Below are 14,469 nucleotides of genomic sequence, written 5' to 3' on the forward strand. Positions count from 1 at the left end.
TCCAAAAAAAGGGCGGGCTGCGGAGTTCGGGGTTGCGGGTTTCACTCAAATCCGCAGCCATTACCAAGCGGGCCAATCAGGAATTCGGTACATAGCAAAAAGCAAGAGGATATAATAGACAAGCAATAGGGGTGTAGAATAAGAATAGAATAAGAGAGACCAGTCTGTTCTTAGCACGTATACTGTCATCTCCTGACCATTCACCCCCATGTCCTCGCCAGTGTTGCGTGACTTGGAAATGTCGTCCGAATCACCGTCCACAGACGAGAAGCAGGACAGGGAGCTCTCCAGCGCTCCCCCGTCCGAAGACGTCAAGCTAGAGACTGCAGAGGATACTGAACCTGCTCCAAAATCTGTTCCTACAGCTCAGGAACATGAGTGGGTCACTGGGTTCAAGCTCCTCACGATCATGACGGCAGTCACACTCGTGGCACTTCTTATGCTGCTGGATACCTCAATCGTGGTGACGGTGAGAAACTACGATGCTGGATATTTAGACCAACGCAGTAACTTACTCTCTGCATCAAGGCTATTCCTCGAATCACCAGTCAATTTCATTCTCTTCCCGACGTGGGTTGGTATGGAAGTGCCTACCAGCTGGCATGGTATGCCCTCTTGTCGTGCTCAATTAGGCAGCTACTGATGGTATCTACAGCGCGGCGATTCAGCCTTTAACCGGGAGGGTCTACATGAACTTGCCTTCCAAGGTCAGTGCCCTGGATTGATTATGGCGAGTAGTCACACTGAACATGTTGCAGTGGACATTCATGGGCTTTTTCTTTGTTTTCGAGATAGGCTCCCTAATCTGTGCCGTCTCCAACTCATCCAAGATGTTGATTGTGGGAAGAGCTATCGCGGGATTGGGAACCTCTGGCATCTTGAATGGAGCCTTCACCATCATCTCTGGGTGTGTCCCCATGTCGCGAAGACCAAGTGTGTCTACCCCGTCCCTCTCTTCTCCCTAATAACTGCTAATGACTACAAGCTATGCTGGGGATTGTTATGGGAGGTGAGTTCCACCACGACTCCTGTTCTTAATAGACAAAAAATATAGATCCTGATCCTCCTTTTAGTCTCACAAGTCGGCCTAGCCGCTGGGCCATTGATCGGCGGAGCACTGACCGAATATACCACATGGCGATGGTGTAAGTTTTGCCAATCGGCCAGACCTGGACCCACTCGGCCATATCTGACATCCTCAGGTTTCTATATCAACCTCCCAATTGGCGGCGTCGTTGCGATCATGCTGGCCTTTGTCCACATCCCGGAGCCGATCCAAAAGGCACCATTCCTGACGGCCATCAAGACCCTTCCTGGCAAACTGGATCTCATCGGGTTTGCGCTCTTTGCCCCGTCCGCCATCCAATTACTGCTAGCTTTGCAATACGGTGGGAATGAATTCAGCTGGCACAGTTCTCAAGTTATTGGACTCTTCTGCGGAGCCGGAGCCACTTTTATTGTTTTCCTAGCTTGGGACTATCGCAAAGGGGATGCGGCCATGATTCCATTCGCCATGATTCGCCGGCGGATTGTCTGGTCCAGTAGCCTGTCGTATGGGTTCTTGATGGGTCAAATCTTCTGTGCATCATATTATCTCCCGATCTATTTCCAGGGCGTCAAAGGAGTGAGCCCCCTGATGAGTGGTGTCTATGTCCTGCCCAGTATCTTGTCACATCTGATTGTTGCTCTCATTTCCGGCAAGATTAGTGGGTGCACCTCTTCCTCTGCCCGCTCATGCAAGCTGACAATTGTCTAGTTGAAAGAGTTGGATACTACCTACCCATCATCATTATCAGCGCTTCACTGATGGCGGTTGCCAACGGCCTGCTCTCCATGTTGGCCCCGGGCACCTCGACAGGTAAATGGATTGGATACCAGATTCTCCTCGGAGCTGCTCGTGGCTTTGGCTTACAAGTGGTAAGAGGCATTCCTAGGTACAGGTTTCTCTCGCAATTAGCACTAACAATGAATACAGCCCATCATCGCCGTGCAAAATGTCCTCCCTCCGCCCCAGATCCCCGTGGCCACGGCATTGGTCATGTTCAGCCAAACGTTTTCAGGTGCTCTCTTCCTCAGTCTGTCAGACACGATTTTCACAAACAGCCTCAGAACGCTCATTCTCGACTATGCCCCGTCCGTGAACCCCCAGAGTGTCATCGACGCCGGCGCCACTGGGTTCCGATCGACGCTTTCTGCGACAGACCTGGGAAATGTCCTGATCGCCTACGCCAAGAGTGTTGATCGTGTTTTCTATCTGACTACCGGAATGGCCTGTGGTTGTTTTCTGTTCTCCTGGGGAATGGGGTGGAAGAATATTCGGAAGAAGGAAACGGTCTCGAACGCATAGATGCTCTCACCTTATTTCTTGAGGCTAGACACTGAAAAGAGGTCTTCTTAATAAACGGTATCTTAACATTCAGATGAGGTCAAGATGGTTTGAAAAGCGTGAGCACGATAGATTGTCTAATATGGAATGCTTTGGGGGGAGGGGGTATTGTTCTTTGGATTGCCACTATGTGTTTCTTTACTCCATGCTATGTCTACTCTTGAATAGTCGGTGCTGAACAATCGCCGCTTAATTTTCGGTGCTAAACTTTCGGTTTCGGTTATTTTCGGTAAATAGCTAAGAGCTTCTATAATTCTCCCTCGGGACTTTGAAAGATGTACTTGTCCTTCCGTGCATCGAAGCCCTGCAGGCTAAAATATGTCACGGAAGAAGGGCACAAACCACACATAAGCTCATAGATACCGCAACAGGAACTTTTCAAGGAACCACCCTTTTCCCTCTTGAATTACTAGACCTTTACCATGCCCTCTGTGACCCCCTCTTTACCCCGGCTCCAGACAGCCATTGTGGCCCAGGGCCCAAGCAGGCTTGTCATCAAGCATGACGTCCTCGTCCCCGTCCTGGGGTCTGACATGGCCATTGTGAAGACAGCAGCCGTTGCCATCAATCCTGTCGATGCCAAAATGCTCGATTACAGTGCTGCCGCGGGTACAGTCCATGGCTACGACTTTTCCGGTATTATTGTTGCCCTTGGGGAGAACGCACCAGCTCACCTTGCCGTCGGCGATCGCGTTGCCGGATTGGTTCATGGAATGAACCCGTTGCAGCCCAGAATCGGTGCGTTTAGCGAGTATGTCGGCGCCTGTGCCGACCTGCTGTTGAAAATCCCCGACGCGATGAGCTTTGAAGACGCGGCGGGCCTGGGAACGGGTGTTGCAACTGCCGTACTGGGTCTCTTCAGGGAGTTGCAGGTTCCTGGGGCGCTTGACATCAGTGCAAAGTCCAGCTCTTTTGCTGTGGGCTCGGAGAAGAGTTTTGTTTTGATTGCTGGTGGTAGTACTGCCACTGGGACCCGTGCGATTCAACTGTTGAAGCTGTCAGTTTCTCCCTCCCTTCAGTCGGAAGTTAATACGCTGATCAAAGACCGGATTTTCATGCAGCGCTGGCCTCCGGCCTATCGTGACATGTTCACCCTCCAATTTCGACCTCGTGTCCCGCTTCGGTGCTGAAAAGGCCTTCGACTATCATAGTCCCACTGTGGCGGCCGATATTCGGGCCTACACTCACAACACTCTCGCTTATGCGCTCGATTGTGTTTCCCTTGCTGACACTACGCAGCTCTGCTATGGAGCAATTGGTCGAGCTGGCGGGCGATATGTGGCCCTCGAGCCCTTCCGCGAGGCTATTGCAGCTAGTCGTCCTACAGTGGAGGCATCGTGGCTCATGGTGCTGACCATCTTCGGACACAAGGTCGCGCTGGACGGTGTGTATGGACGAGATGCCAGACCGGAGGAGCGAAGGTTTGGCGCACAGGCGTTTCATGAAGTACAGAAACTCCTGGATAGTGGATTGATCGACCCGCATCCTATCAAGGCCCTCCCAGGCGGGTGGTCTGGAGTGATTCAGGGCGTCGACAGGATCCGAAACCAGACTTTCTCGGGATATAAACTAGTCTACTCTGTGCTTTAGATTATCTTTCTGTCAATATGAGTTTGCCAATGCTGTTGCTAGTTTGCCTATTAAGGATGATATTGTCTTCTGTTCCGGGTCACTGATCTGGCCTTCCAGTTTCCATGTAATCTCCGCACTTCCCGATCCCTGAATAATATGATTCATGATTATAATCAATCCCTAAACACCGAAAGGCCCGATCAGAATAAATGGAAGGGTCTAGCAATCCCACGACGTCGGCTGTGATCGGCGATTTCGGCGATTAACGAGGGTACATCACGGCCTGTTTAGGGCTACTCATCGGTATGTCTAATAGCATCGTCTATCTTCGGCGCGAAGCTAATGCTCATTCGGTGTGAGAGAAAATAACTCCGTAAATTCAATCATCTCTCCGTTCCTAGTTCGTCCCTCAATCCCGGAGGGACCTTGCACTCATTTATACACCGCCGATCTTATCATCTGTAGTTAAAGAGAGCTTCATTCTCGTACTGCCCTTGATGTTTTTGAACCCATACAGCCCAGGTAGAGTGACAGTAACAGCCACAATGGAGTGCCCGGTGCATCAGGTCAAACCATTTGCGCCTTCACTATCCTCCAAGGATGAGATCGACCCGTCGAGGCTGGTGGCCATTCCCCAGCCCCCGCCTCAGCATTACTTTGGTCTCCTGGGCCATATCCCCGAAGTAGACCCAAGTTTCCCCTTGCAGTCGTACTGGAAGATGATGGATATGTACGGCCCGATCTTCAAGCTGAATCTGGGTACAACAGCTCCACGAATTCTGATCGGAAATCACGAATTGCTCAGCGAGATGCTGGATGATGATCGGTTCCAGAAGTCTCCTAACCGCGTTCAGCAGGCCATGCGAGACTTCATGGGCGATGGTCTATTCACTGCTCGCTTGGAAGAGGAGAACTGGTGGAAAGCACATCGTATCCTGGTGCCGGCATTCGGTGAGTTGACTACCCTCCTATATCTCATCTCTAGTCAGCTAATCCTGCTTTTAATTAGGGCCAATTGGGTTGCGGAAGATGTTCGATGACATGTATGTCCTACATTTGGGGGATTTGTCTGCCAATTAATCGGTTACTGATCGTTGCAGGCTCGAAGTCAGCTCCCAGTTGATCTTGAAGTGGGACAGGTTCGGTCCCGACTATGAGATCGATTCCGCAGAGGACTTTACACGCCTCACTTTCGACACCATCGGGGTCTGTGGATTCGGGTACCGGTTCAATGAGTTCTACTCGGAGCAGCCTCATCCATTTGCTCAGCAACTCCAGGAGGCGCTGCTTGAATCCGGGAAGAGGGGGAATCGCCCGCCGTTCATGAATCCTTTCTATTACAAATCCGAGCAGCATCGGCAGGAGAACATCGCCAAGATGAGAGAGCTGTGCGATCAGGTAGTGCAGGAGAGAATCGCCAATCCACAGCCCGAAGCCAGAGACGTACTCAATCTGATGCTCAACGGCGTAGATCCGAAGTCCGGGGAGAAATTGAGCGTCGAGAATGTTCAATTTCAGATGGTCACCTTTCTAGGCGCCGGCCATGAAACGACTAGTGCATCACTCGGGTTCACTTATTATTTTCTTTGCAATCACCCGGAGAAGCTGGTCAAGGCACAGCAAGAGGTCGATGAAGTAGTCGGCACTCAAATCCTCACCGCGGATATGCTCCCGCGCCTTGTGTATCTCGATGCCTGTATCAAAGAGTCACTGCGGGTCATGAGCCCAATCAACCTATTCAACCGAACTGCCAAACGAGATACGACTTTAGCTGGTAAGTATTTTATCAAGAAGGGCCAGCTGGTGTCAGGCCTCATGCGGCACTTTCACCGCGATCCGAAGATATGGGGGGAAGACGCAGATGATTTCCGACCAGAACGGATGTTGAACGGTGGATTCGAGGCGCTTCCTCGGAATTCCTGGAAGGCCGTAAGCTTTCACTTCAGTCAATCAAAGTATTCCAAATTCCTACGTGGTGCGCTGACGTGTCTTCCTTTGACAGTTTGGCGACGGCCTGCGAGCTTGTATCGGCAGCGGGTTCGCAGTTCAAGAAATGCTCATCAACATGGCGATGGTGTTGCAACGATTCCACATTGAAAAGGCTGATCCTGAATATGTGCTCCAGCTCAAAAGCACCCTATCAATCAAACCGTTGCAGTTCAAGATGAAAGTACGCCGTCGGCCCGGTCGAAGCATCCTGACGGGACTCCCGGGGAGTAGTGACCCAGCGCAAGCGGCACCGCAGCGTCGAGGTCGACCAGAAAAGCTACAGTCATCACAGAAACGCACAAAGCAGCGCGTTTCCCTATTCTTTGGCGGCAACTCAGGGACTTCAGAGAGCCTGGCCCATTCCCTGGTCGCAGCCGCAGTTGACTTTGGAATTGAGATCGACACCCAGAGTCTGGACGCTGCTACCGAAAACTTGCCGACCGATCGTCCCTGTGTGATCATCACCCCGTCGTATGATGGGAGACCCCCTGACAATGCCAGGATATTTGTTGCCTGGATTGAAAATCTCTCAGCCAGGTCAAAGGAGCTTCCCCGTGGGATCAAATACGCTGTATTCGGACTTGGAAACAGTGATTGGGCCAGCACGTTTCTTCGAATTCCGCGCCTGGTCGATCGACTGCTGACTGAGCTGGGCGCTGAACGCATTGTTGATCCAATCTTTGCCGATGTTAAGAAGGATCTCATGGGGCCATGGGAAGAATGGAGCGAACAGCTTTGCATGACGTTGTCCGGCGCCACTGAATTACATCCTGGCCACAGCGCCGTTGGTGTCGACGTTCGGTTAAATGATAGTAACGATGTCCAGGTGGCTTGCGGTGAGAAAATGGTCGTGGGCACCGTTATTACCAACAATTTGCTGGCCGATACCTCGATTGGGCCCGCAAAGCACCACGTTGATATCATGCTGCCCTCCCAATACGAGTATAAATCAGGAGACTACCTCGTTATCCAAGGCCGAAATTCCGACGAAATTGTTAATCGCGTGCTAACACGGTTCCAACTCAACAAGACCGATGTTATGAGTATCCAAGGGAGCAAAAAGGATTTCCTTCCATCACAGCCCATGGCGGTTGAGGAGTTTTTACATGGCAAGGTGGAGCTCGCTACACCCATCACGAAGCGACAGCTGGCGACGCTTGCCTCGTGGGCTAAGGAAGACAACAATGACCGAAAACGGCTGCAGGAAATGCAAGGAGCAGAGCAATACCAGGCCCTTCTCGACAAGCGATACTCCGTTATCGACGTTCTTGAAGAAGCCCTTGAACTTACCCTCCCGTTTGGGGTCTACCTGGACCTTCTTGTGCGGTCAAGTCCCCGCCAATACTCCATCTCCACCACGCCGTTGGATCCTCGTAATAACCGTCACACACAGGCCGGGCATAACCTCGTGGCTGGGATCACGTTCGATTTGTTCAAATCGCCAGCGATGAGCGGTCATGGCACCTTTCATGGGGTGGCCAGTAGCTATCTGGCTACCTGTAAGCCCGGAGATCACGTCCTGTGCTCTATTCGCCCGACGAGCGTACCGTTTCGTCTTCCCGCGGACCCAGAGACGCCCATTATAATGCTGGCTGCAGGGACGGGCATTGCGCCGATGCGAGCCTTCATCCAGGAGCGCGCAACCATTAAAAACGCCGGTGTTCGCAGGTTAGGGCCGGCCATCCTTTTCTTTGGCTGTCGCCACCCGGACAAGGACTACATCTACAAGTCTGAACTTGAGAAATGGGAGCGCGAAGGAGTCGTGGAAGTCATCCCTTGCTTTTCCCGGCCCTCCGTAAAGTCTGAGAGACGATATGTACCTGACGCACTTTGGCATCTCCGTCATCGTGTTTGGGAGATGTTTCAGAAAGACGGGAGAATATATGTGTGCGGTAGCGCTTCCAGGCTTGGGCGAAGTTGCTCAGAGACATGGCGCAGAATATGGGCAGAAAAGACAGGGAAGAGTGAGACTGAGGCGCAGAAATGGTTGGAGAAGATCAAGAATAATCGATATATAAGCGATGTTTACTAATAAGGCTTTCTACGCAATCTCAAGCTGCCGTACTCATCTTAAAAATTCAAGCTGGGATATAACCTTCTGTTTTGTGAATTGGTGGTTCATCACGAAGGCACGGTCAACTCTCTTTCTGGACTTGATAGTAAGTCGAGACAGCAATTATTATACTTGCGTAAAAATTTCATTACATATATTTAATAGAGAGAATCATTTAGTTTAACTATGGGCTGTACCATAAATACCGTAATTCTAGATTATAATAAGCATATAGTGAGGATAGTAACCAGAGAATGCAGTACACAGTAAAGGTAGTATATACTGAAGGCAGGGGGAACTGCTTTGTAACTGATTAGTAACTGGTTGTGCTAAAGTTTCTAGGGCCATGCTATTTACCGGAAATGGAATGACACCTTGGGAAAGCGATAGCTGAGTGACTGTAATCTTTCAAGTTATGTCATAAACAGAGTCTAGCACTACGGAGTACTGAATAACCACATATTCTTACGTATATTAGTGACAGAGCGCTCACTCCACTTCGCGGCCTTGGCTATTTATAATATAGTGAATATTTTCCTGCTAGGCTTTATATAAACAATAATCCTGCACTGCTAAGGATCGGTATTTCGTGGTATTTTGCGAGTACAGTCGGCGTTCATTAGTATCTGGAAGGCGGTACTAGGCCCATAAATTTATCGCGCATATGGGGGCTAAGGAATAGATCAAGCCACGAGTGATGAGAAGTCGAGAGCTAGAGCGCAGTAGGACGCAAGCTAACGGGGAGAGACATCACTTCATTGCCAATCAGTGAGAGGCCAGGGATACAGAAAGGTGACAAAGCTTCGTTATGCATCAGGATTGATTAATATCCCAGGATTTCGATATTATATATTAAAGCCCGAGTCAAGTTTAGTTGAGGCCTAGAAGAAGTTCCGTGCGGGGCGAACCGGTCAAGTAGTGGTCATGACATATGCATTCTAACTTACGAATGGCCCATTTTGTCTCTTCTGAATAAATCCTAAGGTTGTAAAGGGTCCCTCGGACATGCAAAGTCGGTCAAGCAGTCGCCGATAACCGTTAATAGTGCTCTTGTCGGTGGGTCGTAGTTCTCTGGGTTTTCTGCGGCACAGCGCCAGCGCCATCCTAGATGGGAGGAGTTAGATACCGCTACTGATAGGGCAAGGGTTGACTTGCCGCTCTCTCTCTTGATCAAATAAATCTGCACTCTCTTCCTTATTTTCGGATCAGTAATCCCCAGTCTAATTATCCCCCGGCCGGAATGTAACCTGTAGGGGGATACATCGTGGACGCGATGCTTACGGAGGGGCATAGGCGATAAACTGAGCTGAAAATTCATTTCTCTATTCAACAAGAAGAGCGTATGCATAGAGGCGAAAAGTAATAAAGCATATGGTGAAAACACGCAGAAAATGGCGAGTTGTCACTTATGATAATATCGTTCTAACCGCTTTCGGGAAGCTCTACGACTTCGGGCTTTTGAGTGTGCTGAAATGTAATGACACACTAGGTTAGTACTGAACACGAACAGATAAAATATAGTGTGGAGACAAAATCAAGGATAAACGAATAATATTAGCTAGGGTAGTGAAGAGGATGAAAGTTCCCCTCCCTGTAAGTAGGAGGGGATTCTACCGACCTACTACCGCCTAGGCTAAACTTCTTTTAGAATAGTATATATAGTAGTAGCGTATTATCAATCAATCAATAATCTTATTCCTGATAGAGCTTCCTCTATATACAAGGTGCCATGTAGGGATTTGCGCCTTCTAGTGCTAGCCTAGTGCGTATAAGAAGTTGCTAGCAAGGGCTAGTATAACGCTAGAACGAATAGATAAAATCGAATAATAAAGGAAAAATAAACGAAAGAAGGGATCCGCCTCCGCGGTATCCTACGTATCCCGGTGGAGCCGAGTGTACCTGCCATACACTATAGCCTTAGCAATCTAGTATACAATATCTAGTATTACTATCTGTCGAGAAGGAAGACTGCATAATACGGGCGAGACCCACATATCTCCATGCGCGTCAGGATATTACAGGGATACTCGATTTGCTACGTGTTTTGTATGGTATCCCGGGTATACTCGGAACCCAGCGCCGTAACACGCTAGACAGCAAGGTAGGGGATATTCAACATTCCCCGCCCATACACTTAGATAGTTCAGTCACCCAATACATCACTATATTGAGCATCTCGTTCCATTGGATCCTAGCTTTCCTAGCCGATACCGTATCCAACTATATTGACACTATCTATACGTGCGGGCGGAGAAACTACCGGCCTTATCTTACAGAGTAATAATATAGCAGAACTATACTACCGGCCTTATCTATAGATTAATAATAAGGTTATATAGTAGCAGAATCTTACCGCCTAACCTCCGTATCCTATATTATAACTCCTATATCCTATATATACTAGTCCGTATATATATCCTACTCCCTTCCTCGCTTCCATACTCTCCTAGTAGCTCGTGTTACTGAGTTCTAAATTATTAGGTTGCTAGTTATTATCGCTAGTAGTAGATCTAATTTACTAGATCTCGATTTTACGCTACTCTTCTACTCCTACTCCTATATTCCGATATCTACTACTTCTCATACGCGGCTATCGCTGTTCCTACTTACTATTAGTAGTTAAGAGGGTAAGTCGAGTTCCTAGTAGCTTATCCTTAGTTTTATACCCTATCGGTCTAGTAGGACTACTATCTAGAGGCTTATATTTAGTCTACTGCGCTATCGGCCTCTAGTTCTATCCTAAAGATAGCAGGATCTAAATACTTAAACTAGTTAAGTAACCTAGATAATACTATAAACTAGGCTAAGTAAGGCCTAGTAGGAAGCTAGCGGAGTAGCTTATTAGTGTTAGAGAATAACTAATTGTATAGGGTAGAAAGCCTGTCGACTAGGTAGGAAGATAAACGTCAAGTAAGGAAAGCAAAACACTGTTTCTTGCTATCATGGATCTCTCTATAATCCTTAATTTATATACAAGCTTCAACACTTTCCTATATAACTAAAGCAAGAACAATAGATCATATTTCAATATACGGTCTAACGTAGCCTCTACGTAACAGAGGTAAGCCAAGGCTATAGGGAAGAGGGGTTCACGAATCCCTAATGGAAGGGTACCGAACCCTTAGGGCCTTGTAGGTTATATATCTATGTTAGGGAGAAGTAGGGCTATTATAACAAAGCCTAACTGGTAAGGTGTTAAACTAACACCTAAGGCGTAAAGTTAGGAATAGCTTTACGCTATAATATTATATAACAAATTATCCTCCCTCTATAACCGCTTACCTCTAAGTAGGAGATTTAAATAGTTAGTAGGTGTTAGAGAATAACTACTTGTACAGGGTAGAAAGCCTGTCGACTAGGTAGGAAGATAAACGTCAAGTAAGGAAAGCAAAACACTGTTTCTTACTATTATAGATCTCTCTATAATCCTTAATTTATATATAAGCTTTAATACTTTTCCTATATAACTAAGCAAAGACGATAGATTATATTATAATATACGATCTAACGTAGCCCCTATATATTAGAGATAAGTAAAGGCTATAGAGAAGAGAGGTTCACGAATCCCTAATAGAAGGGTACCGAACCCTTAGGGTCTTATAGGTTATATATCCTTATTAGGGAGACGTAGGACTATTATAACGAAGCCTAACCGATAAGGTATCGAGTTAATATCTAAGACGTAAAGTTAGGAATAGCTTTATATTATAATATTATATAATAAATTATCCTCCCTCTATAACCGCTTACCCCTAAGTAGGAGATTTAAATAGTTAGTAGGCTTATTTAGTGTAAATAGATTAAATCCTAAGGCTATAATCCTTATATAAGTAAAGTAAATAAAGAGTATTATACTATAGAAGTAAGAGCTTCCTTTATTTATATCCTCTACCTTATATTACTATCCTTTATTTTAATACTCTTCTATCTTCTCTCTTCTATTTCTTATTACTATCCTTTCTTTATTATATCGTCTATATTTCGTTTACTATACCTCCCTATCTTCGTACTACCTATATAGTACCGATTATACTAAAGTATTTTAGTATATATATTACTTATAGACTACTATTAGGCTTTTAGGTAGTCTATCCCTAATTATAGATATCTCTCTATTAATTAACTACGTCTTAGATACTAAAGTATCTATTCTATATTACTAGTATTCCGCCTAGAATACTATATATTCTACTATAGGTTTTACTAGGCCTTCTACTAGGTTTTATACTAACTTCTTCTTAGTCTACTACTACTATATTAGGTAATACCTATAACCTTTCTAAGATCTTACTATAGGCTAAGAAGGTTTTCTAGGATAAGATAGTAGTAGATAATAATACTAGGGAAATAGGAGTATAGCCCTTTTTCTAGGCTATTCGTCTAGAGATTACTAAGACTTTGTAGAATCTCTACTATACTTTTAATAGTATAGAGTAGGCCTATTACTATAAATATCTCCTTACTAGTACTAAGAATATTATAAAGATAAGTCCCTAATAGAAATTCCTTAAATTTTCCCTAGAAATAAAGGATACTAGGTTTATCGGGCTTATACTATAGTTTCTATAACGCGTTACTATCTTATACTAGGATACCTTTACTATTTATTAATATAATCTTTCTAGAATTCTTCCTTCCCCTAATAGATCCTCTACTTAGAAATAGGGTTTATACTAGTTAAATAAGCTACTTCGACTTCTTCCTAGAGATAATAGATACCTCTCCTAGGCTTAGATAAAACTAGTATTCTACTATAGGGTTTTAGTAGTAGTTCGTGATAGTGAGGTAACTTATCTAGTAGATTACCTAGCTAATATAGAGGCCTATAATAATTTAATAAATATTAAATCTAATAATAAGCCGGAAGTGCTAGTAAGAAGTATTATAGATAATTTTCCTCTTATTCCTAAGGAAATTTAATCTTTAGTTTAGTAATTATTAACGAAATAGTAAGGAATAGTAACTATTTTATAAATCTATTAATAATAATAAGGATTATATCGACTTATTTTCTATTATATAGTATTAATAGGAGGCCTATAATAAAATCTATTAATAACTTAGTAAAAGGTCTTACTAGGATTAGTAAAGGTTTAAGTTCTCTATAAGGTTTATATCTTTTCGCTATAATACTTTAATAGACTTAATAATCCTATATATATTTAGTAATATCTTAGTAGAGATTTAGCTAGTAATATTTCCTTTATATTAGCTTAAGGGTTCTATTCTAGCTAAAGTAGCTAGTAAGAGGGTTATTATAATAAATACTTAATAATATAGTTCTAATATTACTCCCTATTAGGATATATATATATTCTTTAAATTATAAGAGACTATTAGGTCTAATACTCTAGCCTTTTTATCCTAGAGCTTTCTACTTAATAGTAGCCTTTTAGCGCTAGGTCTCTAGGTCTTCTTCTTAAAGTTGCCTATATAAGTCCTTAAGGTCTATACCTACTTCTATAGAGTACGCCTATTTAGAAGTATAAGCTAACTATACTTACGCGTTAGGGAGATAGTACGCTCGTCTAAGCTTCCTCTAATTAATTATACTAATTAATTTAACCCTATCTTCGTTTTCTATAAAGTATAGGAAAAGTAAGGTAAGTTTCTTTATAGTTAATAACTAGACTCTAGTAGTATAGTAATTAGTTATCTACGCTTCGCTAGCTAATCGTTAGCCTAATAGCGAAATTAGGTTAACCTCTATAAGGTTACTTAGTAGCTATTACCGAGAAGGTCTATCTATAGGATTATATTTCCCTACTCGATATTTTATTATAAAGTTAAAGAGGGTAAGGCTTAAGCACTATCTAGCTTACCTCCTATTAAGTTTTCCTTATTTTATAAAGGCTTATAGATTTATATAATCTAAATATACTTTAATAGGAAACGTACTACCTTCTAGGTAGTACCGCTAATATTTAAACGAATAAACGATAGCGAATAGTTCCTAATCCGGCGTCCTATATAGGATTTTAGTACTAGAGAACTTACGTAACTAAAAAGCTACTAGATACTAAATATCTTAGTTATCCTATTAGGATAGAATCCCTACTATTATACTATTCGATATATCTATTTCTAACCTTATTAGCTTTAGTAGATTAAAGAACTAAAGAAGTAGTACTAACTAAAAGACTATAATTAGGCGATAAAACGCTACCCTTTTATTAAGGTTTAGCTTTACTTAACCTAGTTTTCGCCTATTCTTACTCCCTTTTAATAGATTAGTAAGGAGTAGAGCGATATAGGAGTAATCTGTTAGAGAATAACTACTTGTATAGGGTAGAAAGCCTGTCGACTAGGTAGGAAGATAAACGTCAAGTAAGGAAAGCAAAACACTATTTCTTACTATTATAGATCTCTCTATAATCCTTAATTTATGTATAAGCTTTAATACTTTTCCTATATAACTAAGCAAAGACGATAGATTATATTATAATATGCGGTCTAACGTAGCCCCTAT

General features: G+C 44.4%; 3 protein-coding genes across 3 annotated transcripts; all 3 read left to right on the top strand.

The window, feature by feature from the left end:
- Positions 1 to 208: 208 nt before the first annotated feature.
- On the top strand, positions 209 to 2,347 carry N7462_001486 (MDR family MFS transporter; the record flags this gene model as incomplete). Its single annotated transcript, XM_057073212.1, has 9 exons — positions 209 to 469; positions 529 to 605; positions 656 to 707; positions 759 to 933; positions 986 to 1,009; positions 1,074 to 1,145; positions 1,203 to 1,706; positions 1,757 to 1,917; positions 1,976 to 2,347. 9 exons carry the CDS (start codon positions 209 to 211, stop codon positions 2,345 to 2,347), a joined length of 1,698 nt encoding a protein of 565 aa, XP_056936853.1.
- A 461-nt stretch (positions 2,348 to 2,808) lies between these two features.
- N7462_001487 (zinc-binding alcohol dehydrogenase family protein) lies at positions 2,809 to 3,976 on the top strand (the record flags this gene model as incomplete). Its single annotated transcript, XM_057073213.1, has 2 exons — positions 2,809 to 3,383; positions 3,448 to 3,976. 2 exons carry the CDS (start codon positions 2,809 to 2,811, stop codon positions 3,974 to 3,976), a joined length of 1,104 nt encoding a protein of 367 aa, XP_056936854.1.
- Positions 3,977 to 4,503: 527 nt separating this feature from the next.
- On the top strand, positions 4,504 to 7,979 carry N7462_001488 (bifunctional cytochrome P450/NADPH--P450 reductase; the record flags this gene model as incomplete). Its single annotated transcript, XM_057073214.1, has 4 exons — positions 4,504 to 4,909; positions 4,968 to 5,001; positions 5,059 to 5,887; positions 5,961 to 7,979. 4 exons carry the CDS (start codon positions 4,504 to 4,506, stop codon positions 7,977 to 7,979), a joined length of 3,288 nt encoding a protein of 1,095 aa, XP_056936855.1.
- Positions 7,980 to 14,469: the final 6,490 nt, after the last annotated feature.

Source organism: Penicillium macrosclerotiorum (genome assembly GCF_028827735.1).
Source record: "Penicillium macrosclerotiorum strain IBT 26536 chromosome Unknown utg000002l_segment0_segment0, whole genome shotgun sequence".
In the NCBI taxonomy this organism is placed as follows: Eukaryota; Fungi; Ascomycota; class Eurotiomycetes; order Eurotiales; family Aspergillaceae; genus Penicillium; species Penicillium macrosclerotiorum.